Raw genomic sequence first — 27397 nt, forward strand, 5'->3', positions numbered from 1 at the left:
TTTGGTGCCAAAGGCCGTGTGGAGGATGTACAAAGACTTCCCAGGGCAGAGGGACTAGAACAGAGTTTAGAAAAATGACTGGGAAGGTTTCTGAGAAAAGCACTTTGGGTGTGGATTGTCTTATCAAAGCACAAAGAGCCTTAGATTCTGGCAGAATGGAAACCTGAACTGTGATGTTGTGGATTTTCATTAGCACTGGAGCAATGAGACTCCATGGAAGTGCCGATCCATGCTGTGACCACCGATCACTCAGGCCAAGACCTTCTGAGAAGAGTCTCAGTTGGGGGGAAGCTGAAAAATAAGAATTTGTTGACTCATACACAAATGTAAACAAGCATTTGCAATGCAATGGGTCTCTCGTTTACTCGAGTTACAGCTATTAGTGTTGTAAACTCCTAACTGGATTTTTCTTGCCACAAACTGAAAAGTAAAACAGTTTCACATAAGCAATCCGGTGGCTGCCATGAGTGCAAAGCAAACACAAAAGGAAACAGAAGTTTGCTTGCAGTGAAACCTATCAGCAAAAGTGCAATTATCGATGTAACCGGCAAAAGTACGATTATCCATGTAACAGGGTGGATGTCATGCAAAGTGCTCTAATACTGCCCAGCGAGACCGCGCCGCCTACGAAATAGAGGGAAAAAATAGTGCAGAAACCGTAGGAAAACATGGAGCCTCGTATGTTTTCAATACTTGGCCGCTGAGCTAGAGGCGGGCTAAACACCAGAAAACGCATGACGTATGCATGCCTTTCACTAATTAAAATCAAGCTAATTTTAAAAGTCAAGCCCACGAACCAACCAAACTGATGGGCTTGACATGGATGTTGTTAAAAGCCCACAGATTACACAAGGAACTGCGTGTTTTGCGCTCGACCCTAAAAAGAAGAAACTGAAGACAAATTAGTCTTTCCATACAAACGCCCATGCTACTGCCAGGATTAAAGGCTGTAATACAGAGCTAACGCACCAGAAACTTGGAAGTGCATGTACCCACTGAGAAGCACTTGCCCTATAGTCTAAAAGTGAAAACCCCTCAACGAGTAAGATTCTTTAAAAAGCACTTTAGGCCCAATGTTTACCTAGCTGAATGGCTGGGGGCTATTTGTTATTTGTAATGAGTACAAATATATAACTAGCATTTCACTGCAATCTTAAAACTGCATATTATTTCCCCAAAGTGTTCTTGCCATTCAGATGTTACCCGATTCTGTTGCACCATATTGAGAACTATGCCAGAGTTTTGGAGAAATGCACCTAATCAGTAGTCTACAAGAATTATACACACGAAATGCAATCTCTGAAGTGAGTATGTTTATGTAGTTTGAGGCAAATGTAGAATTTGTTTACATATACAAGTAAAATTAGTTTAAGGTTTCACAATATCGTGTCTTCATCGTTCTTTCACAAACATGCCATTTATGGATTTTGTTGGATACTTGTATCTCTGACTTCTCAGTTAGACCAAATCACACAGTTAGCTTTGCAAGGCAAAGTACACCAGAATGAATTTACTACGCCCCCACCGGTGTAACCACTAAGAAAAAAAAAAATAAAAAAAAAAATAATACATTCTCCTTCAAGGTTTCAGAAGGATCATGTGGAGCCGTGCCAAGGGTCCAAGAGCCTTGTGTTAAGGTCTATTGCCCGTCTGATTTGGAGGATGACTGACTACTCCTGTATAAACTATAGATGTCCAGAGCAATATTAAGTCCAAATGGCTCTTTGAAGCCTATATAAAACAGTTATATAGGAATGACAGACTTAAGTCACATTTTCAGGACTTCAGGATATCTATTACGTTAATGGCTCCCATTTAGAGTAATTAGATTTACCCTTCATAGATTTCCCTGAAATCTGGTATTGCGTCAACCCTCATAGAAAGCGACTGGATATCCTTGTGTTAGTATAGTTAGTGTCTTGCAATTAAGGCAGAACCAGTCCGTATATGCTGTTAAGAAGTCTGAATGCACAGGCGCAATGTAAATAGTACTCATTTGAAAAATTCCACATCTTTTCCTCTTGTGCGTAAAGATATGCAGGCACACGTACTGGTTACACAGAGGGCTACAAGTATCATGCAGTATTTCACCTTCAGGAGTTCAGATGCTGGTTCTTTACACTTCTGTTCGATCTCTACTACCAGGGATTCGAGGGAGGCTATTTGACTTGAGAGGGTTGCTTTATCAGCTTTTTCTGCCATAGTCATTTTGTGATCCATCTCCAACTTGCTCTGTTCTTTTTCTCTCAGGAGGCTGCGTAGCTGTTCAATCTCGGCCACAATTTTTTGCATCTCAGTTCCCAATTTTACCTGTCAGAGAAAAAGCTGGTTAGATATGAATGTTTGCACAAATAACTCCAGTACAAGACAGAAAGGGCTAAAAGAGCTGTAAAAACAGCAGAACATTGGGAAAGTGATATGTAATTTCTCCCTTTCCTTTGCCAAGTACCAATTTTCCTCAACATAAAAACACCTAAAATCAATAGTCTTGATAAGCCTGGTGCAACTGCTAGCAGTGCCGGATGGTAAGATGTTGGACGAAAGCACCGACTGCAGAGCTAGATGTGTGTGTAACCTGCAAGTTACAGATGTAAATCGTAGCTTGTCCATTCGACCTTGCATGCTTTCAAGGGCACGATTATTAGATTTTAGTCTGATAATTGTAACTCCTTTTTATCAGCGCATGGAGACAGTGTGTGCTATTAGAGTCTACTATTTTTAGTGTGAAGTAGGAATGTACTCAAACAAATTGCAAGTCTATCAAATAATGTTATTTTACTTACCTGTGACCTGCAGGAACTAAAACCAACATTTTATCAAATGGCACTTTATTTCAACAAGTGCCTGTAGAAGAATTCTAGGTTTTGTAAATGTCAGTTAAGAACGTTGTTGAACAAGAATGTAGTGTCGGAGTTCTATAATAGCTGCATGGAACATTTTGGTACTTTAGAATGCAAGGCGAAGAAAGGAACACCGTCCAATCGAATAAAACAAAGTGATGGGGGGGCGGTGGGGGGGGGAATGGGTGGATGTCCATAATTAATCTTATGCTCTCACTGCAATAGCTCCCCAACGATCCTATAGTTTGACAGTGCCACAATGGCCCAACTAGTGTGTTTATTCAAAATAGCTGCATGCGTTACGTTAATAAATCTGCCCAATAACTTTAAAAAAAAAAAAAAAAAACCCTTTTTTCCTTTAACTATTATCGGAAATTCATATTAATCTGATAATCACCATTTACATTTTAGTTTTATCAAGTAGCTGACTTGCATACTGAGACCCCATTCAGTTTCAGTGCATCCTTCCGTTTGATGATCTTCAGCATTTCCACAATCTGCAAATTCCCATTTGTCTATGGCAACTGAGTTTTACATCAGCGTTTTTAAACGTGCCGTTATTAAAAGGATCATATCAGTCCTCCACTTCACTCTCGACAAGCTTCCCATCTCAAGCAAGGTTTGAATGCTTCCATACAAACGTGAGCAGACCCAAAAGCAGGGGTGTAGGAGACACTAAATTTCTGGGGGGACAGGGAAATCCCTGGGGATGTTTCATTGACCCTAAAGAAGGTGTTTTTTCTAAGAGCTGCAGACTTCAATAAATGTATACTGTTGCGTAGTTCTGAAGTGCAATGCAATCATTCTCCACAATAAGCCCTCAGTCTTTTGAAAGACAAAGCTGTAATCACTGATTGAATTTTAATGTGTCAGATTAAATATATCACGCTGTAAGGAAGTCACCATCTCTCTCTATCACCTTTGATTAAACCTTGACTCTCCACAGTTGCTACTCTTTAATAATTGTAAAAAAAGTCTTAGTAAATTAGAATTTAAGAATATCTTAGGCTACGGGACACCAGTAAGTATCTGTTGGACATGGTCCTCTATGCAGGGTCACTTCCAAACTTTTTCCCTTCATCCCTCCTGTTTTCTGAACCTATTTTTGCTGGCTTTTAGGATTGTGCACTTTACCACTGCTAACCAGTGGTAAAGTGCTAGTGCTCTTCTTTACACATGGTAAAATTGATTTACATCCAATCTGCACATTTCATTTACTTATATGTCCCTAATAAAGCGGTACTACGTGTCCCCAGGGACTGTAAATTAAATGCCACTAATGGGCCTGCAGCAGTTATTGTGCCACCCACTTGGGTAGCCCTTTCAAACATCTCATGCCAGCTACTGTAGCCTATAGAGAAGTTTTGAACTGACATTTTCAACCTAGCACAATAAGACTTTTGCCAAGCCTAATCCTTAATTTTTTAGGGTTGAGCCTGAGAGTACATGCACTTGTGCATTAGTCTCACACGCTATACTTTTTTCAGTAAAGGGTTTGGAGCCTGCCTGTCACTCACCATTTAATGGTTTGCATGTCTGGCATCATTTCCATTCCTCTGAGTGGAGCAGGGATCAAGCACTAATTGATTTCAACTTAATTAGTGCCCAGCCGCTGCTCCCATGATCCAGGTACTATTTTTTTCTAACTCCCAGTGCCCCGCAAACAGAAGGCTTGTGACTGGATAAAACATGCTGAGCAGGCAAAGAAACTTCCAACGTTTTTTTTTTTTCTTCTCAAAGCTAACTTTATTTTAAGTCCCCTTTTCTCGGTTTCCACTTGTTTTTCTTTTGTATTTGCTCATGGACACTTGTCAAAAAATGACCATTAACTTGTTTGAAATGTGCGAGACCTATTGCATTGCAAATGCTTGTAATGCATATGTCACCCTTAGGGTAAGCCCTAAACAGCCAATAGGGCTGGGTGGAGCATACTTAAAATGTTGGCCATGTGGTTTTAAGTTTTACACGTCCTGACAGTCAAATGCTCTTAAATTCCTATTTCACTACTGCAAGATCTGCCTGCCTCACAGGAGACCATTGGCTTACCTTAATACATTTAATAAGTGATAACTTCAATTGGTAACAGGTAGGAGGACCGGGTTGGTGTCTAAAAAAATAAAATAAAAAATAAAAATAATTTAAAGAGGGGTTTAAATTACAAAATTGGATTTTAAGCCACACTTCTGAAAATACCACTTCTAGAAAGTTGGCATTTTCTTGTTCTAACCATTTGGTGCCTGTGTCCTGGTTCACATGACTGGATGTAGTTAACAGTTTGCCTTTGTGTATTCCTCCCAGACAGTAAGTCAAAGGGGGATTAGGTTTTGGCAGGAAGGGAGGGACGGAGCAGTTCATTGCAGCAATTACATTTCAAAGAGTTTGTCTCAGCACACTCACAAAGAACTTGACACCAGTCTATTGTCACCCCAGAGCCCTTAGAGACTGGCAGGGGAAGTAAGGACATTCCAGAACCAGCTATCAATACTGGACCCTCAGATTAACTCTTCAATACACTCCTGGAATTCTGGAAGAGTACAGAAGGACTACCTTGTACTCTAGGGTAGTGCCCTGCTGTTTGAGGCCTTTCTTGTTCTCTGGAGGATTGCCCAGTTGTTTGGGGCCTGTCTTGTTCATGAGAAGACTGGCCTGCTTCTTGAGGCCTGCCTTGTTGCTTGAGAGAGAGGACCATCTTGAACCCAGGACTACCAGAGTGATTCTAATGGCCAGGTGACTGACCTCCTTTTATGGGCTACAGGGACACACCAAGCTCCAGGGGCCTCATTGCACCTGTCTAGCTGACCTGCTGCACCTGGCACTTCCTGGACCTGGAACAAGACCTGCTGGAATTAGTTCCTGATCCCAAAGAGGTGCCCCCCTCCCCCCTCTCAGCCCAGGTCTTAGACCCTTGTCTGGCAATATTTGAGCTCCTCCTGTGAAATCCTGATTCTTTGAACTCTATGCGTATAAAACTTTGAGGAGGTCACCTTTTTCAGAAGGACTAACTTGGTCCACGTATCCAGCCAACACTCCATCATGTGGAGTTTGAATGTATGACTTTATCCCGGTTTACCGACCAGATAGCCACAATTCGAGATTTCTGCTACTTGGTGGCATTTTTACTTAAACCTTTATAATTGCATATCTTCAGTGATACTGATTGATTTTTGCTAATTTGGTCTCATTTTATTTATTAATTTTACTCCGTTTTCTAAATTGAGTGGGGTTTTCCTTGTATTGTGTTTTCACTTTACTACAGTTTGAGTGCTGCATAAATACTTAACACAGTGCCTCAGAGTTAAGCCTGACTGCTTTTGTGTCAAGCTACCAGATTGTTAAGCACAGGTTAATTTAGTGACTTCTGTGGTTCACCCTGACCAAGATTGTGGTTGTTGCTCGAGAAGTATTTTCACCCCCATTTAATCAAAAAACCCGATTTCTTTCAGTATCCATCATTCAATAAGCACCTACTATCCCAGTCCTCTAGAAGAGGCGTATCAAAGAATAAAAGCACTTTGAAACAATGCTAGTAAAAAAATCCTTGACCAGACCTCCCGTTGGCAATTCATTAGCAGACAGCAGCAGTCCATTAAATGTGGTCTCGTGTGTATGTTTAACCAAAGACCTTTAAGATTTCTAATCCCAGCTTCTTTAATAAAAGTATGATCTAATAAGCACGGCAATAAAATCTGCACAAGGCTCCCAACAGCAGCATTTGTACAGAAGGGCTATCTGGGCATTTTCATCAGAACCTACCATAACTACAATTGCGTGGGGGAATGTGGAACAAGGAAAAACGATCATTACTCCCAGCCTCCCTACTAAAAAAAAAAAAAATGTGTGCTCATGGTCAATCATATTTTCAACATATAACTTTGCTACCATTTGCTTTATCATTTCACAGGAGGGGACGAGGTTACTACCAAAGATAGCTGAACTGGAGTGCATGCTCTTGTGGCCTCAAGGTGGAGATCAAGGCACTGTATGTTCTTAACTCAGCACAAAATCTAAAACACAAACAAACTTTACACTTTTGCTGTCTAATCTGCTGTAAGAATTAGTGCAGATGGATGCCATCAGTGTAGAGCTGAAGATGCAGACAAATGTGACAATATATGCTTTCTGTATGAGATGCACGCAAAATGAGATGCAGTGTGTGTATTGGAAATAGATGCTTTACAAATGTTAAAAGCCTGAAGATAAAAAAATAAATAAAAAAAAACTTACATAAAACCTAGTATGTGAGATGCCTTCAAAAGCAAACAGATAACACTTGCAGTCTGAGACAGTGTACCATACTTCGTGAGATGTTTGAAAGCATTGAGAAATGTGGCACTGGCTTGTGAGAAGCTCACTGAAAAACAATATAGTTAAATATGCCAAACGGGATGAGTGTGGGTGGTGCTTGGGTCAATCAAATCGGAGGTCTCCTTTGGAGCCAGTACAGGCTTTAATTCATAGACTTATTTGCAGCTTCATGGTGTCAGAAAGTTACTCTTTTTGGAAAGGCACTAAGTTATTACCAGTTCAGGAAACGTGTGCACTAGGTACAATTCGAATGTGTTGTGCTAAAATAATATTTTTGAAAGCACTGTAAGCAATTGAACATTGAGGTGCAAATGAGTAACTTTTGATACAACATAGCTCAGTAAAAAAAAAAGTTACTTTCCTGCATCAATAGGAGAGAGTAGAACAGCACCATCTCTACTAAGATAGGACGCCAGTTTTGTTTCTCCCTGTGCTGGCACACATTTGTCTGCCTTGCGCCAATGCACACAGCCATGCACTTTAGTGCACAGGAGTTTGTTTGATGACGACCTTCGGTTTCTGTAGTGGAAGGGTACCCTTCTGTACAAAAACTATGTTTTAACTGTTTAGTATTTTGACCACTGTATGTATGCTGTAAAGTGCTGTACATTTATAAAGATTGAAAAAAGTCTACGGAAAATAACTCTTTACTCCTTCATTATGCCTGCCTCGAGGAGGTGCACATTTTTGGCACAAAGACCTATCTAGCTTTTTTTTTTTTTTTTTTTTTTTTTTTAAATAGCAAATAAGGCTTTGCATCAAAAACTTTGGATGCTTGTATGGAAATTAGAGGTGGTCGACCCACTGAAAGATCAAGTCAGGCTCAAACTGGAAGCCTGGTTCTGGCTCAGGTCGAGGCCCTGCTGGGACCTCAAGCCCATAATGAGCTGACAATTGGCTTCTGCCAGGATGAGGTGTTACAGTCAGAGCTGCTGACTGTAGAACTAGGGAACTAGGGGCCAGATGTACAGTTTTTCAGGTTTGTGGTTTTCTAATAGCAAATTTTAGCGATTCGCTCATAGGAAATCCTAAAATGCATTGTACATCAGTGTGTTTAACACTGTTAGTGATTTGCACTGGGTCGTAATTAGACCAGCTGCATCAATATTCATGAGACAGGCTGCAATTTTCGACCTACTGTGAATGGCTACAATCACAGGGATGGTGGCCTGCTGTGCATCGGCAGACCACCATGTCTGGGATTCCTTTTTAAATAAAGCATTTTTTGTAATGCAGCCCATTTTCCTTAAAGGGGAAATGGGCTGCATTACAAAAACAAAAACTGAAAAAGCTTTATTTTCATTTTTTAGGAGTAGACAGTAGTCCGTGGGACCACTGCCTGCTCTTGAATAATGTTTGCACCCCCATTCACAAAGGGGAAGAGGTACCTTGGGGTGCCCTTCCTGCTTGTGTATGGATTACCACCAATTTGAAGTTGGTGGTAACTGCTAATGTTTTGCAACCGCAATCCTGGTCGCAAAACATTCTTAGATCTCCCTGCAACTCGCTTTTAGGTAGGGACATCCTTGAGCTGCCCCTTCCTTATACCTGCTTGCAAACCTATTGTGCTACTCAATAATAGATTACTGAATCACAAATTAGCCTTTATCCATCCTAAAGTGCTTGTTTCTGTTTGCAAACGGCACGATTCTGTGAATCGGGCCATTTGCTCACAGAAAAAAAATTGGTTCAAGTGTCACATCAGCTCAACATCCTGTGATTCTGGGCCAATCACTAAGTCTCCCCATGACAGTAAACAATGCATGTGATCTTCTATAATGTAGCTGGTGCTCCTATAAAGCGCTCCAATACCTTTGGGTCGAATTTACACTATACTTCAAAAATTGCAGAAAAATGCATTGAGAACTCAAAATACAGCCTCAACCTAAGGATGAACAAATAGATACCCACTTACTAACTTGAATTAATCATGACTTCCCTGCTTAAATTGTGTGATCTTAGGCAAATAATTTCACCAAAACGTTTTCCTTCATTATGCCAATGAGAGCACATTCAAATATGAGAGTTCAGATTAGAAGGAAACTTAAATTACCTCGCCCTTGTAGAAAATTAGAGTGTGACAAGTTAGTACTGCAGTATATTTATCTCTGTCCAGCGCAAAGGGTGGGCTAGCGTGGGGGGGGGGGGGGGGGGGGGGGGGGAGAAACACGTTAGCCTAGCCGGGTGGAGGTGGCAGTATGGGAGAAGGGGGTTTTGCACCAAAAAATGACTTTAGGCTGGTTAGAGGCAAAAAAACAATGCCTCTAATCAGCCTAGCGTCATTTTCTGATGCAAAACCATCCATACCACATGACTCCTGTCTTAGAAAAGACAGGAGTCATGCCCACTGTTGGACTTTTTTGCTTATACAGGGTCATCCCCAATCTTTTTGCTGACCTGTTGCTGTTGGCTTTTGAACTCTGAGCACTTTACCACTGCTAACCAGTGCTAAAGTGCATATGCTCTCTGTGTAAAATTGTATGTAATTGGTTTATCCATGATTGCCATATGATTTACTAGTAAGTCCCTAGTAAAGTGCACTAGAGGTGCCAGGGCCTGAAAATCAAATGCTACTAGTGAGCCTGCAGCACTGGTTGTGCCACCCACATAAGTAGCTCTGTAATCATGTCTCAGACCTGCCACTGCAGTGTCTGTGTGTGCAGTTTTAACTGTAAATTCGACTTGGCAAGTGTACCCAGTTGCCAGGCCTAAACCTTCCCTTTACTTACGTGTAAGGCACCCCTAAGGTAGGCCCTAGGTAGCCCCAAGGGCAGGGTGCAGTGTATGGATAAGGTAGGACATATAGTAATGTGGTTTATATGTCCTGACAGTGAAATACTGCCAACTTAGTTTTTCACTGTTGCAAGGCCTGTCTCTCTCATAGGATAATATGGGGGCTACCTTTAAATATGATTAAAGTGTAGATTCCCCTAGAGAGTAGATGGACATGTGGAGTTTGGGGTCCCTGAACTCACAATTTAAAAATGCATCTTTTAGTAAAGTTGATTTTAAGATTGTGCGTTTGAAAATGCCACTTTTAGAAAGTGAGCATTTTCTTGCTTAAACCATTCTGTGACTCTGCTTTGTTTGTGGATTCCCTGTCTGGGTCAGTTTGACAGTTGGGTTGTTTTTCACCTTGCACTAGACAGTGACCCAAAGGGAGCTGAGGTGTAACCTGCATTTCCTGATTAGCCATCTCTGCTAGGAGGGAGGGGTGGAGTGGTCACTCATCTGAAAGGACTGTGCCTGCCTCTGACAATGCAGACTCCAACCCCCTGGTGTGTGTCTGGAGGCCTTGCCTGGGCAAGGCAGGATTTCACAAGTAGGTGTGAGTCCCCTTCGAAGAAAGGTGACTTCAAAGACTAAAATGGGTTTAAGAAGGGCACCCAAATCTACAGACTTTAGAAACACTTCTGGAACCTCTGCCTGGAGAAGAGCCGATAGCTGAGGAAGAAGTGCTGCCCTGCCTGTGACTGTGCTTTGTGGAGCTCTCCTGCAGTGCTGCTTCTGCCAGAGTAAGAGGGCAAAGACTGGACTTTGTGTGCCTTCCATCATGTGAAGAAATCTCCAAGGGCTGGAGTTAGAGCTTGCCTCCTGTTTGAAGTCTCAGGGACAGCAAAGACTTCTCACTGCCAGCACCTGGAGTCTCTGGAGAGACTCCTGCTCTGACAAGTGGTGCCCTATCCAGTCCCTGGGCCCTTTAAAAGGAAAGCTGGTGGAAATCCAAGGAAATCTAGTTTGGACGACTCCGGACCGACGCCGACTGCACCAGACACCGTGATCTTCGCTGGAACGCGACGCTCTTCGCAGGCCCGATGCTGCTGCAGCCCTGCTGAAGTCCGCGACTCCGTGGAAGTCTCCGCACCACGTCGTGACCGACGCCGCTCGAAGTGCACGGATTCAACGTTTCGCACAGATGCTGTGATTCCCGACTTTGCGCATCAGCTTGTTTTCACTCTTCACCAAAGGTACTGTACTTGGGGGTCTACACGACTCAGTGTCCGGCACCGCTGGTGTCGTCTTGTTGGGAACGACTCCGTCACGACACCGTGTTAGCATCTCATCGAAGAATTTTGGTTCTAAGCGCTATTTTTTAGTTTAATCTTTAAAAATTCATAACTTGACTTGTGTATGTCGGATTTTTGTCGTTTTGGTCTTGTTTTGTTTAGATATTTGCTATTTTTCTAAACTGGTGTTGTGTCATTTTGTAGTGTTTTTCATTGAGTTACTGTGTGTTGGTACAAATACTTTACACCTAGCACTCTGAAGTTAAGCCTTCTGCTCTGCCAAGCTACCAAGGGGGTAAGCAGGGGTTAGCTGAGGGTGATTCTCTTTTACCCTGACTAGAGTGAGGGTCCTTGCTTGAACAGGGGGTAACCTGACTGTCAACCAAAGACCCCATTTCTAACACCCACCACCCCAATGGCCGGCACAGGGGACCAGTGTCCCCTCGGCATGGCCATGGCACCCTGTGCCATGCAGGACCCCCCACCCCCCAAGTTGGGTCACTGATGGCACTTTAATGAAAAAAAAAGAAAAATGAAAAAAAAATTACCTATACTTGCCTGGGATGGGGTCCCCCATCCTCTGGGGTCCCTCTAGTGTGGATGGGGGTGTTCCTGGGGTTTGGGGTGGGCACCAGTGGGCCCATTCCATGAATTCCAAAGCTTTGCTTTGCACCATTACTTAGCCCCTCCTCCCACCTGTGCATCATTTTAGCACGGGGGATAAATATGGGGCTATGGGGTTTGCATCATTTTTTTTATGGGAACGCCTACCTTGCATCTCATTAACGCAAGGTAGGTTCATGCATCTAAAAACTGGTGTAATCTTCAATATTTTGACCTTAGACAGGGCTAACATCAAAATCTAAATATGGAGTTAGTTTTGCACAGATTTATTGACGCAAATTCACTACAAATGGAGTATAAATGCGCCTTCAGGTCTTTAAATGACACCTTTGCAAGTGGGCTAAAGAAAGGAGATACTGCAGGGGGCACAAAAAGCAATTAAAAAAACAAAACCTCCTCTATATTTGAAAGGCATTTGAATGACCTGTTCGGTACTAGCCTGGAGCAAACAGATCAGATAATCCTCTCTCATGGAAGCTGCAGCAGCCTGGACCGCCCTTTGGGAGCTTGGATTCCGCAAAACAGCCCTGTTTCAACTTAATTCGCTTTTAGTTAATGCACTGAAAAAAACAAATTATGTTTAAACAGGGACTGCATCACTGTCTCTTTTTAAACTTCAGAGTTGTTTATCCCTCTATTCCCCTCCCCCCACCATAGTCCCCTATGTCCCCTCACACCCAAAATCTTGGGGGAATAAATCCCCTGCATCCCCCCACAGTTCCTACACCCATGCCCAACAGCTCCAAATAAAGCCTGCTTAGAGAAAAAACTAGAAGAATAAAATAAAAGCACAGTACTTAGGATACAGGTCTAGATCAATTTTTACGTTACCACGAGAGGTAACGTATAGGAACCACAGACGTCATACAGCAGCTCTTGTGTTTTTAGATAACCAGCAAGCTCAGTTTTAGCCAGTTTGGTTGGGGTGGGGGGTGGGGGGGGGGGGGGGGGGGGAGGTGTATTCAGGGGACGGAATCAGTGATGGGATTTGTGCCGATGATTAGACAAGGACGGGCAGATGTACCATCGACCAGATTCTGTGGTGGGGTCTACGTTTGACGGGACCCACAGCAGCTATCCGATTACTCAGATTTATTGTTGGGCTGCTTTCAACACTGCAAACCCATTGCTCTATATTATCAGCTTACAGGTGCTAGTGGCAAGACACGCTTTGTTTTGGTTCTTCTTAGATCACTTTGTGTGGCCCTGTGCCCTTTTCCTTCTTAATACTTGCCTCGGCCTTTAGGCAAAATACCTATGCTCTTTCTGTAAGATGCAAACTGAGGAAATGCGATTTATTGTGTAGCTGTGCGATTGCATGGTGTAATAATCTTACAAACCTCTCTTGGGTCCACTCAGGCACGTTTGTAAAACCTTGGCTCAACCACGGGTAGCTGTGGCTTCAAGCAGTCGGGCTTTAACAAAGGAACTGGTGCAAAGCATTTAGAAGTGCCAAAACAATCTAATTAGAAAGAAATGCAAAACAAAGGGAATCCAACACCAATTTTGTAAAACTAGATCTTATGCTTATGAATTTTTAAACATTAAAACAATCCACTGCAAGGTTCTGGACATATTATGTATTAAGCAAATCATAGCTTTTTAGTCCTTTCAAAAAAAGAAGCATCAGCAACTAACACAGCTAGTGGTTACTTTGAAAACTTTTGTAAAAGTTGTGTTTGGTTTCTCGGACACCTTTTGGGTGACCAACTCCACGTGGAAGCAAGTCACTGGGGCCAGTAAGTCTTCACAGGACAGTTATCTTGCAGTTAAAGCAGTCTCCAGTCCAATTCCAGGCTTTATGGATAAACCGCTATAAACATCATTAGAGTGATCTTGATGCAAGAAATACAGGATGCCAACTTAGTCTTCTTGGGGCCATTTCTTGGTCATTGAAACCAATTTTGGGGGGGAGGTGCACCTTTGGCCACAGAAGTCTAAGTCCAAATGAAGTGCAGCTAAAAACTAGTTGCTAATGGTTTACCGGTCTCCATTCACAGAAAAACCAGCAGTTCCCAATAATGGAGGGTAGTGTCCATCTTGGGTGGCCGAACTGCACTTTAGTGACTCTCAGGTGCAACATTTGAGTGTCAGGTCTTAGTCAGGCTGTGCTTCAGCAGTCACTGGCGATCAAGAGATTGTGGCTACCAACTTGCCAAGGCGGCTCCTTGAGATTTTATGGGCTTGGAAAACTAACAGAAATCAGTCAACTGACTCTTAAAGTTCACCTCTTGTCTGGGCCTCTGGGATGATTTTATTAGAGAAAAATGGCACCACATGTACAGTCCTCTCTTTGCTAATCCAAGGATCAGCAGGTGCAGATCAGTCTTTAGTGTTGCCTCCTTATTGGGTCCAGGCAACAAAAGACCATCCTTTGGTCCTTTCTCCAGCGTAGATGTGCTTTGAAATCTGGGTGCCAGTGGTGCCTTTCATGCCCACAACTTGCCCTCTGTGAATGCAGCGACTACTAGCCAATGGACTACGAGGTCCCCCCTCTTGCCTGATGACGTCCTGCAATGTGTGATATATAGCTATCCCAAAGTGCAATATTAAGCCCACTCCCAATACGGCAGAACCCTTCTCATTGCGTGGCACTTGGTAGCCGACTCTAGAGGTGTGGCTATCTGAGGGCAACATGCCCATGGGGAAAACTGGTGTGCAACTGTTCCCCGCTCTCTGTTCACAATGCCAACCTGTCTACCAGAAGAATAGCAGCCCTCTTGTATGGGTCTACTGCCTTCCCCTTTAAAGCGCTCTTTTTTGGTTCACACCTTGTTGGGCTTTCTGTCAGGGAAAAGTAACACCTTTCACCATGACGGCAGAAGGCAGTCTTGTGGCCTCTAACAGTACACAACTACTGGAAAACTTGGGCAACAGAGTGGAAGAACAAGTTAGTTACTTACCTAAGGGAATGATTTATCTGGTAGAGACATTCTAGATTTAGAATTTCTCCCAGGCGTCAGACTGGATCCGGAGATTTTTCTTCGAGCAGTACCCTAGGGCTTTGCCAGGTGGCGCCGGTCGACTCGGTGGGCGTCGTTGGGATCGTGGTCGCCGTGATGACTTCAGGAGTCATGTATAGACGCCATCTATACGTGGTGACATCAGTTTCTTTTCACGACTTTTCACACCAAAGCGCAGAGCCATGAAGAACACTGAAAATGGTGTGCCAGAGCCAAGGTCCTGAATGGGGAATTCTTGTCCCTAGAAATCAGTACACAAGCGGGGAAGATGGGTGGATCGTTAAGGAATCTGTAACTAGAATATGTCTCTACCAGATAAATCGTTACCGAAGGCAAGTAACTTGTTCATCTGATAGAGACTTCTTACCTTATAATAGATACCCAGTCAATGCCATCCTCAGTGGTGGGCTGCGAACCAAGATCATACTAAAAAGTCCTCTAGGACTTAACGACAAAAGTAGCCATCTCTGCGGACCAGACTGTCCGGGCATGTAAACATCTGCAGTAATGGCCATGTTGCTGCCTGGCAGATATGCAGGACATGAACTCTGCGTGCCAACGTTGTGGTAGCAGCAGTTGCTCTGGTGGAATGAAAATGCAAGCCCTCAGGGGGTTGCTTTTGTGCCAAAGCACAGCACATTTTGATGCTAAGTGGTACCCATCGTGAGATGGTATGTTTTTGCCCCGCCTTCCCTTTCTTCGCAGCCACATATCCAACAAAGAGTTGATCATCCACCGGGAAGTCTTTAGTGTGACTGAGGTAAAACAACAACACTTTTTGGATCTAGGCGGTTTAGTCTCTCCTCTTCATCAGAAGGATTTGGAGGTGTATAAAAAGTAGGCAAAGTGATGGACTGGCCTACATGAAAAGGCGTAACTACTTTGGAAAGGAATGAGGCCCTCTTGCGCAAAACCAGTTTGTCAAGGTGCACACACAAAAATGGGGGCTTTGAAGAAACAGCCTGAAGCTCACTCCGTGAGCAGAGGTGATGGCAACAAGAAAAACTGTTTTGAAAGTAAGGAGCCATAAGGGACGATTGTGTAATGGCTCAAAACACACATCAAGTAAGGACAAGATTGAGGTCCCACTGAGACATGATAAACGGAGTGGGAGGAAACAAATGGGTGAGCCCCTTACGGAATCTACCAACAATATGAGACTTAAAAAGGGAAGGTTGATCAGGCAATCTTAAAAAAAGCTGAGCTTGCCGATAAGTAACATTTAAGGGTGCCCAAAGCAGAGCCCTGCTGGGCTAAAGAAAGGATGAACAAGAGAACCTCAGAGAGAGATCAGATCAGACTTGTTGGTACACCATGTCACAAATTTATGCCAACAGGAGTATACCATTTTGGTGGACGGACATCTGGCTCCCAAGATATCAGATTTCGGGAGGAAGTTAAAAAACCAACTGTCGCCGCTCAACCTCCACGCATGAAGGTAAAGCTTGGACAGGTTCGGGTGGAGAACCGTCCCCTGTTGCTGCGACAGAAGTTCTTCCTGAAGGGGCAGTCTGACTGAAGGATCTGTGGCCATGCTTGATAGCTTTGGATACCGTACTCTCCGTGCCCAGTAGGAGCCACCAGGATTACTTGGGCCCGATCAGAAGTGGTATAGGCGGAAAGGAGGCTGGAGTTCTACTTGAGACGAAAAGCATTGCCAAGCGAGTGGCGCCTTGGAAACCCCAACGTGCAAGACCTCTGACATTGCACGTTCTCTGCAGAGGCAAAAAGATCTAACCAAGGGTCTCCCCACTGCTAAGAGACCTTGTGCCACCTCAAGATGGAGAATCCATTTGTGATCGGCTATGGATAAATGGCTGAGTTAGTCTGCTCTGACGTTCAGAGAGCCCGCCAGATGTTGAATCATCAGGGTAATGCCCTGATGTGCCAGCCATGTTCAGAGGCAAAGAGCCTCCTGACAAAGGGTCCAGGACCCTAGTTCACCCTGTTTTATTTGCAGTACCACATGGTGGTAGTGTTGTCCATGAACACCTGCACCACTTTCTCTTTGAGAGAGGGGAAAGAATGTTTTTAATGAAAGCTTGATCACCCAGAGCTCCAAAAAGATTGAAATGTAGTTGAGCCTCTGCCGGAGACCAGAGACCTCCGATCTCCACCTCTCCCATGTGGCTGTTGACCCAATCCTAATTTGAAAGCCACCATTGCAGATCTTTCGCAGTCCCCCCCTCTGAGATCTGGACCATGTCGGAGAGATTCCCCCGATGCTGAGCCTACTGGAACTTCAATTATCACTGCAGAGCCTGCTTATGCCATCTGGCATGTGCTTCTAGCAGGATGCAGGAGGCCATTCTCACTGAAACCCAGGTTAGAGGCCGAAATATTAGAATCATAGCCTGAATATCCTGAACTCGCTTTTCGGGAGGATAGGCCCAAAACTGCACTGTGTCCAGAACAGCTCCGGGTCTGAATGCAACCTGGGGTGAATAGACCCCATCGAAGATGAGGGTGGCGCTGGCTGACGCCACTTCAACAGAGTCGTAGGGGATTAGGATTGGGTCGACACTGATTGTGGGGACAACCAACGTTGGGTGCATCAACAACAGAGCTGGGGAAGGCCTCAATGGTATGACCGGCATCGGTACAGATATGGAGGAGCCCTCGCAGGCCAGGGCCGGAGGGCCCCCACGGTCTGAAGGGGCCAGAATGGCTCCTAGAAAGTTGGGGAGACGCAGCGAGGGCCCAGAAGTAGGCTCCAAGGATGGAGGCCTGGAGCATCAACACTCCTCCCACGTCGCATCAGCCAAGCAATGGGATGAAGCATTCTTTGACTTCTTAACTGAGTGAGCCGAAGACTTGGAGGGCGACGAGTGGTGGTGACACCACGAGCGGTCTCAAGACCTTCCTCTCAAGCAAGACCAGGAGCAATGCAGAGTAGAGTGCCAGGCCACCATAAGCTTGTGGGACCGCTCCCAGAGGACCTTCGGGTGCATGGCCTGGCACTCTGAGCACAACTTCGAGCTGTAGTCGCGCTCCAGGCACCACAAACAGACCCGGTGCGGATCAGTCACCGACATCATGCCATTTAATTATTTGAAACCAATTCTTAAACGTCCTACCACAGAGTGAACATGAAGCACCCTTAAGAATGCATCAAGACACATGGGCCAGATTATAAGTTTGGTGATCGCACTTCCAGCCTGCAGCGGTGGCGGTCAAGAGAACCTGGCCAAGCCAGCAGCATCCTGACCGCCACATTATGAGACTACCATGGGGCTAGTGTGTCAGCGGCATGCCTTGGCTCTAGGAGAGAGCCTGAAGCCAGTGCCATATACACTACTTCACATCAAGCAAGACGGCACACTGTTAGCAATGCACGACATGGTGCATGAAAACAGAGCATGCACCGTCTTTGAAAGGGGGGGGGGGGATGGGGTGCATGTGTGTAAAATATATATACACATATATATACATATATATATATATACACATATATATACATACACACACATATATATATATATATATACACATACACACACACACACACACACAGTGTCTCCACCACCGGCAGAAAGACAGGTCATAATACACATGATTGTGCCAATGCTGGCATCACCACCGTGGTCTCCATCGCCACAGCAGCTCAAATGTCAGTGTGGTGACGGCGGTTTTATGGCAGTCCAACTACACTAATCTGAATACGGCAGTCAGACCACCACAGACACGCCGGTCCCTGGCCCACCAATTTCATAATCAAGCCATAACCTGAAGCACAGTTTCATATGACCAATGAGACCCAAGAATAGAGAGAAAAAGCATGCACAAAGCAGGTGGACTACATTGGTATGGGGGCAGGTCATACAAATATCTATGCACTATACAAATCATGACAACAAATCACAATATACTAGTGCTACTCCAAGTATCACAATTACTAATAACCATTAATCTACATCTCCCTTTCAAGAGGCTGGTACTCCCTCTGCCCCTCCTGATCTTTACTTTCTGTATTTTCCCAAGGCTTCCCTACAAAGAATATGAAAAGGATTTGTATAATAAGCAAACCGTTGGATGATTGATGGAATTAGCTTAATGTAAAAGGCAAATCGAAGAAACTTGAAATCAAGGAGTTGACCAAATACCTGAAGTGCAATGCGGAGGGTAATCCTGCAAGTAGTAAATGCCTCAATCATTCAAGCAGTGATTAAGAGGAAGGGTCAAGTGATCTTTTACAGCAGGTGAAGATTCTGAAAGAATCCCTAGACATGTCATACTGATTGAGGTCTGGGCAAAGATGCACTTGATCTCTGAAAAGTTGCTGCCAAACAACTGCTCAATTACAATCACATCCATTACTCACCATTGTGGTTTTATGTTGCTCTTCTTCTTTGATTTTAGACTCCATCTTTTTCTTCAGAGGACTAAGTAATTCCAGGAGTTTTGTCTTAAGAAAAGACAGACAATGGGTTACATGGGTAAATCTAGATGTTAAGAGTTCAATACAATCAAGTATATGAATTTTTTGTTGATCATCACCAATTATGCTCCTGCACCAAAATTATTACCTCAAGCTATACGGAAGTACTCCAACACTGAGAAGGTCACACAAGAGGAGGATTTTGGGCAAATAGTTTCCAAAATATAAAAGGTTCCTTAAAAAATATTTAGTGGGAGTGGTTAGGAGACCAAATTAACACAATTTACTGTTACCTTAAAAGGTGCCTTGTAACCAAAGTACTGGGTTATAAATAAAGATGTGCATGGTTTTGGTTGGGTCCATCAAAGTTTTCAAGTGGAGCCAAAACCTTGACTGACTGGGAGGCCTGAAATCCACTGCCATAACTTTTTGGCATATACCCTAGTTTTAACCCAGTTTAGCACTGTGCACAAGCACAGATACAGACTGTATATCAGCGGTTCTTAATCTTATGACTTCTGTGAGCCATCAGTGAATCACTACTATTAGCCGGTGAACCTACTTTAACTAATTTCAATGATGTAAACCTTAAAGAAATAGACAAAAAAACAGAAGCAAGTAGACATCAAACTAATATGAAATAATTTCTTAAATCCAGAACACCACCAAAAAAATTCACATTTTAAAAATGAATATTGGAGCTTTCAGAGTTTGGCTTCATTTCTAAAAGACAAATCAAGGTGTTAGGCTCCACCAAATGTCTTCATCTTTTTTGCTACCAGTGCATGCTCTTCTTGTCAGAGAATGCTAATGCTTCAGTTGAGGCCACCAATTGCCAGTCTACTGTTTGCTGTACTTGTGCTGTTCCCACAAGTCAAGTTGTCGTAGCTTTTTCATCATGGAGAAGAAACTGCTCGATTCGGGTGCCAGCACCACAGCTTGTGGGTGACCGAGCCAATCCCACCATTTGGTAGCGGTCAGCCTTATCCTTTCAGCTAGTTAGCAGCACCTCAACCAAACCTAGAAAGTAAAGGTGATTTGTGGCAGCTTGACGCATGACAACTCCTTAGGGGAGTCGTGTTTGGCAGATCTTACCCCCTTTCTCGCGTTAGCAAAAAGTAATACACTGACATGTAGGCAAACAAAAGATGCAGTTCGGTTTTCAATATATTTATTGAAAGGTCTGCAACATATGATAAACATATGGGTGGCAATCATTAGGAAGATGGCAGACCATAATTAGGATTGTTACCTTAAGCGGAAATAAAATGAACAACCCCAGCATATTGGAATAAACATGTGCATAGAAATCCTACTCAATAGTCTAGCTACTAAGCGAGAGCGTAACGGTGATATCCCAAATCTGCTTATACCTAGTCCATGGAAGGAACACCCACCCCATTACCAGAAAACAGGGGTCTGTCTGCCATCTTTATGGTTGGTTACAGAGGCAGGACAAAGGTCTGTAATGTCGCAGTTAAATGGCATGCAGCATGGTTGGATCTCCTGGCTGGAATGACCTCTCCAACCTTCTTTGGCCTCTGTGATGTTTTTGTAATAAAACATGTTTGTGTTCTGAGAAATAGGCCCGACATGATCATGTGTTTAAGGGTTGGGCTGTCTGCGCATCCTTGGACAGAGGTACACTGTGAAATGTCGTGCACTGAAAATAATAGCAATGCTTTCACAGATTAAAAACTGATTAGGGAAAATAAAAAATCCCTGCTAAAAGCAGGCTGTGCAAAAATTAATAAATGAAAATAGACCCTGTATAGGGTTAAAGGGCATAAGCTTAAGCTAAAATAATATTTACCAAGCAAGGCTCTAAAATGAACCCACAACAAAGTTACACTAACTTAATTTTAGTCTTCCCTTTTAAATTCCTTCACATTACAGACTGTTTTAACAATCAGTTTTACACTCTTGTGTAAGGTGTACGTATTTTATTAATCTCCTAATATTTAAACTTTCTAAACTGACCCAGACCCCTTAAGTAGGTATGGTGGACCTTCAAGGGTCAGTGGACCACAGGTTAAAAATCACTGCTGTATATGGTTCAGGATTGGATATTTTGTCTTGCAAAAGTAAGAGCCTCCTGGACAGCAGAAAGGCTGCTGTGAGCCAAGAACAAGGGAGTAGACAGACCGTAGGCAGTGCCCCGATGTACAAACAGAAGTACTGAGGTTTTTCTGATTGAGATGAAGATCCTGCCCAAGCCATAGCGCTTGCTATGGTTTCCTAATTTGCCAAAGCTGCATCACATGAAGACATAATTTGACGTGCCTGATCATTTTCTCCTTACTACAGATTAAAGGCATTGTACCAATGCAGTTAAGGGAGCGGTCAAGAGGCTCCAATGCAAACAGCCTCCTCCCCCAACGTAGAAGGCTTTTTCACAAACATCCCTACACACCCTTCCCATGCTGCAGTGTTTGCAAGCATGCTTTTCTGTTGCGGTTACTCTGTAGCATGACCATGGAGGTCATATTGCTGCTTCAAACACTGAAATCCGAGACTACTCCCCTTTTCCTGAATAGAATAGTATGTGCACCCCACCCAGACTCCTTCTGAGGGTTCCAGCGGTTCGAGTCTTCCAAACATTATCTGCAACTGTTGCAAATATGCTCACTGGACTCCAACTCCTGGGTGAGTACAGGAACCAATTAGCATATTTACAGGATTGCAGAAAAAGTCACCATTGCCATGTGAGTGAAGACTCAATATTCCAAGCTCTCCAAGATGGAAATAGATCCGCTTGTCAAGACAGTCTTAGATGTCTGTGATCCTTTTTTGAAATATTTTGGTTTTGCAAAAAAAGAGGCAAAAAAAAAAAAAAAACAGAGCCCAAGCTGACCCAAAGGTTAACAGGTTAGGGTGTTTAGGTAATGTAAATTGGATACTGCCAGCTGAAAGATGCAAGAAGTTTCAGATCGACCACAACTTATATGTAGAAGAGTCAGGTGGTGTGGGGCATGGGCTGCTGAAAAAAAAAAAAAGAACCACGCATTACAAAATACTTTCATAAAATAGATTTGCAATTGACCACAATTCTCCAAGATTGCAAGGAGATAATTTATTTACAAAGCACATGACTGCTCCAAAAGAGCGTCCCAGCGCTACTGCAGCAAAATACAAAAGATCAGGCGCCAATAATTAAAAGAGCCTCGTTTTCAAATTCTTCTTACACTTCTCAAATGAAGGGCAAAATCGTAGCTTAAAAATCTGATCATTCCAAAGTTTAGGTCCTAGAAAGGTAAAAGAACTGTCTTGTATTGACTGCTTGGACAAGGGGATCACGGACAGGTTATGGCTTGCCGAGTGCAAGGATTTTTCTGGACAATAGGGGTGGACCAACTTGCAAAGAAATTGAGACCAGAATTTGTCATAGTTTTATACATGTAACAAAGCCTTAAAACTTGATTCGCTTATCAACCAGGAGTCAGTGAAGCTGCCAGAGATGCAGCGAGACCGATTCAGAATTTGGAACATGGCAGAGCAGATGAGCCGCCGCATTCTGTACAATCTGGAGCCTTTTCACAGCAGAATTGGTAGCTTCTAAATATAAGACTTTGCCATAGCAAAGGTGTGAAATAATGAAGGCCTGCACAATGGCCCTCTGAAAAGCAGTTTGCAACAACCAAAGCATCTTAAAACAACTTAGTAGACCAGAGCAACCATTGGCAACTTTTTAAATGTGATATTCCATGGCCAGTTTGTTGTCGAGCCAGAAGCCTAGATCTTTAACTTAGAGATGAAGAGGGGAAAAGCCTCAAGATTTGATGACCACCTCTGCAGACCCCAAAGGTTGGACAGATTGCCCACAACGATTCTGTATATTTGCCATTAAGCTTAAGGCAATTTCTTCCCATCCATTGTACAACCTCAGTGAAACACATGTTCAAGTTGGTGTGGTAGAGTCCAATGAATAAAGGGAGACACCAATTTGAGTATCATCTGCATAGGAGTGAAGATTAAAGCCATACCCTTTAACTATGTTAAAGAGCAGACAGACATTAAACAATGTTCTCTACAAGGAGCCTTGAGGAATCTCATAGTAGTGAGCTAATGGAGGACATTGAAAAGAAGCACCTTCTATGAAAGAGCTAAACCACATCAAAGTAGTGCCCTGAATGTCAATCTGCCAATCTTCAAGAGTACTGGATTTTCCAAAGTATCAAAAGTTGCACTCATGTCCAGAATAACCCAAGCTGCAAGTATGACTTTATACTAATACTTCCAGCACCAGATAATGCAGATGCAAGGGGCTCAGTTGATTCAGCAAAAAGTGAGGTCACTATCCTTACTGGTAAGGAAAGCAGATTTTCATTAAACGGTGCAAAATTAGTGTAGTACACACAAAAAGTGAGAAGGAATGCATGCAAATGTTTAAAAAACTGGCAATCGTTTGGGGCAGCCCATCAATTTTCGCCCACTGTACCAGTCTAGACAAAGGCCCACCTTATGCAAATCATTAATGACCCTGCTCCTCATGGACAGGCTGGTCAGAGAGGTGTAGTTTGGATATTATGGCACAGTAAGCAAGGATTCAAGCTATACCTCATTGATTAGGCCTACCAAGGCTGGAGCTGCTCTGGGGTTTCTTGTGTTCCCTCCTGGAGAGGCCCTCATCTGGCACTTCATGACTGTTCTCAAGAGGAGGGTCAGGACTGATTTACGCAAGGCAGGCCATGGTCTAGGGTGGAACAGTGTGTCAAAAACATTAGTTTGGAATGCTACTCTGCGTGATCAAAAGTGGTTGTACTTTTTTTTCCCACAACTATTCCGCCCATCACCTTTGGTGTGACTTGTGCACATAGCAGGTGAATACCTCAAAATGGCTTCTGACTTGTTAGGATGCGAGAAAGAAATTGGAGATCTAAGACTGCCAGTTGAATCGCCACCTGGCGCTAGGACACCGAACTGATATTTATCCTGACAGTGGAAGATCTTAACATGGCTGCTAGACCTGCCAGCCTTACAGTGGTCTTTCCCCGAAATCTTTTTACTTTATCTGCCACTTTTTGCTGTAATTGGTTTCTGTTGGATCTAGGACTCTGCACATTTCCACGGCTACACCCTATTGGCATATTTAATTTAGCTATAAATCCCTTGTAGAGTAATATACCATACACCCAGGGACTATAAATTAAATTCGACTAGGGTGGCTGCAGCATTTTGTGCCACCCACTTAAGTAGTCCCTTAAAACATGACCATGGCCTGACACTGCAGCCTGAATGCAGTTTTAAAGTGCAGGGAGGGATGGGGGGGGGGGGGGGGGGGGGCGGGCGAAGGGGGCTGGCCACAGCCCCACTTGCAACTAAATAGGCTGTGCACTGCCTTCGCACTAAGGACTTGTCACCCCTGCACTGTTCATGCAGCCAGCTTGGATCCAGGGTGGGGAAGGCAGAAAACCTCAAGAACCTCATGGGGAAATCTCTAAAAAGGTCTACTTCAAAGAAGGCACCAGATATAAAACAGGACCCTCAGACCCACTCTTTAGTTCACTTTCTGGGTCTGCAGAAAGACTTTCAGAGGACTGCCTTCTGCTGTGGCATGCTGTGTACACCACAAAACATTTGCTGCACCTGGAAGGACTGATTTGGTGCTTGGAGCCGGCCTTCAACCCTCCGAGGCTGTCCCTGCTGTTTGCACTCTTCTACTGCAGAACCCAGGTCTACCAGAGTATCTCCAAGGACTAGTTGGCTAACCTCCTGTTCAGAGCCTCAGGGACAGAAAAGCCTCCAACCATCTTGGACCCACATCTGGATCCAACCTGACTGAGTTCTATTCGCCCCCCCCCACGCACAGATGGTACCCTTCTTGTCCTGGATTCTTGGTGGTGGTGCTAAGGGGGCTCATATAGCCCAAATCCAAAACTTGAGGCTTATAACCTTTTTTGCTAAAAACTGCTGAGCCCAAGGAGAGACCGGGGCCAACCTACCCATCTACTCACCCTACATGCATCGCACATCGGCCTGTCTCTGTAGCAGCAAATCCTGTTTAGAGGTCCTTCATCAAAGGGGTATCCGACCTCATGGAATTCTAGTATCAGAGATTTTCTAATTCCAAAAAACAGACTAAGTCCAAATGTAGAAATCTTCACTGTGACGTTGTCCAGCGGCTCCCAGACACAACACTTTGTCCCAGGTGGCTCCTCTGACAACACCTGCAGCTTTGCCCAACTGAACTTTCTTTTCGGAACATTTTTTGTCAAACTTTAGATAAGTCTAAGGTAAGCACTGACGGGGCCCAATCCACTTTTTGTATCCAACTCTGACTCCACCACCGTCTGGCATATATTTTTTATTTGATTTTTAAACTTTTACCCAGTCCTCTGTGACTGAATGTCCGCAGTCAGCCCTTTAATCATTTAGGTGCAATTTTTGTTTTTTTTACCTTTAATTTTAAAAACTCATAGCTCCCATTCTACTAGTTTGATTTTTGTGGCTTCGCTGTCAATTAAAATGTACTCTTTCTAAATTGTTGTGAGAATTTTGCTTGTATTGTGTTTGAGGATTAAGCATGGTTAATTTATTAACTTTGGTGGTTCACTCCGACAGGAATTGTGACTGAGTGGAATGTTAACCCTGCTAAAGCAACAAACAAAAACCCAATTTCTCACAAGGGTGTCATACAAAGTGCTGAGAAAATATAAGGATTCTGAAATAACACTTTAGAAATCAAAGTGAAGATTAAGGGCATGATTTAGATCTTGGCAGTGTTATCGCCAAACCACCACAACAGTGGCCCCGAAAAGACCATCAAGATGGCGTCCTGTCCACTCTATTTAGGTGTATTGCAGCTGAGCCGCAGACCGCCTCGAGAGAGTGCTGTTCCTAGCAGTCAGGCAAACAAGTTCCCACTGGCCATATTTAGATGTCACAGTTGTACAGGTGGTGTAATGCTGGCAGTTTACCAATAGAGGGAGGACATCTCTGAACCCAATTGACATCATACAATAGCAGTGGCCGTGGAATGGAGGTAAGTCACACACACTCCCTTGACAGGTGTCCCCTTGCATCACACACCACAACACCATTATTCCTGGTCATTCCACCACAACACATACATGCCACAAAAACAAACTGCCGTACATCCATGACAACACACACTACTGACATTGTACCCACACAAGACAACTACACACATCTATACAAACATGCACACACAAGCACAACTACACACATCACGACAATGACTGCCAGACAACATACCCTTGAATGTTGCACGCAACACAGACATCATATGCAAGTGCCACGCATACCGACAACCACATCACCCACTAAATCTTCCTCCACCTCATTCAGTCATTAGCATTGCGCACACATATACATGTACTGACACATACACAACTCTATGCACAACATGACAAGTACAGATCACCTTGCAATGTCCAGACAAGGACACAGTTGACAAGTGAAACTGTTTTGTTGTGGTGCCAGCATTCATTTAGCAATGAATACTGGTACCATGACAGTTGTGTACCAGTGTCCCAATCCATGCCTGAACCACTCGTGTCCCTCACATATGCATGTCACATTAATTTAAGTAAACTACTGTGATATGAATCCATGTATAGGTCTGCAGTGTTCCCATGCTCATCTGCAGTGCCCCCACCCCCTAACGTACACAGCCAATAAGCATGCCCTACCTTTATGTCCAGTGACAGGAGAGGAATTTTGGGGGGGTGGGGGAGGAAGGTCATGCTTTCTCCACAGTGATGTGGGAGAGGGTCATATCCAGCCAGAAACCGAAGTTAAATCGGGTGAAAAGGTGGTGAGTTTTCACCCCTTTCCCCCTCCAAATCCTCCAACTCAGATGTGGAGGTTGGACTGACCCTTTTTGCCTCGGGTAAGGCACATCCAAATCTGCTCAGAATCAGGTGTCTCTGGTGTCCCGCCGTCAGTCACTTTCCTATCACACAGTCACTGCGGATGACAATTCTTTCTGGAGTTGGCGGGTCTCGGACCGGTTAAAGTCTATGGGAACACCAGCATCTAAATTGGGCAGACTGCCATGGCAGCGGAGGGATTTTCAGTCAGAAAACAGATGGCAGGACTGTTACGGCCAACATCTAAATCAGGTCCTAAGTGTTTTCAAGGCAGAGAATCCTTATCATGTAATTGTTGGGGAGTGGGTCAGTTTCAAAGCATTTTTGTGTCAGCTACTGTGAATCATCATCACCAAAGACCCAAAAGGAGCTTGGATTGGTTGAGGTTTATCCGAAATATAAAAAAAAAACACATGATAATCTTTGAGGAAACTGGGTAAAAAGGTGT

At 43.8% G+C, this 27397-nt stretch overlaps 1 protein-coding gene across 1 annotated transcript in view; it reads right to left on the bottom strand.

Moving 5' to 3' along the window:
* Nucleotides 1–27397, bottom strand: part of LOC138294140 (E3 ubiquitin-protein ligase TRIM39-like) — a 286871-nt gene that overhangs the window by 170893 nt on the left and 88581 nt on the right. The window contains exons 3-4 of the mRNA XM_069233337.1: nucleotides 19061–19144; nucleotides 2092–2310 (exon numbers count right to left, since the gene is read on the bottom strand). Coding sequence (XP_069089438.1) covers nucleotides 2092–2310; nucleotides 19061–19144 — 303 coding nt within the window. The remainder of the gene's footprint in view (nucleotides 1–2091; nucleotides 2311–19060; nucleotides 19145–27397) is intronic.

Source organism: Pleurodeles waltl, chromosome 4_2 (assembly GCF_031143425.1).
Source record: "Pleurodeles waltl isolate 20211129_DDA chromosome 4_2, aPleWal1.hap1.20221129, whole genome shotgun sequence".
NCBI classification, from domain to species: Eukaryota; Metazoa; Chordata; class Amphibia; order Caudata; family Salamandridae; genus Pleurodeles; species Pleurodeles waltl.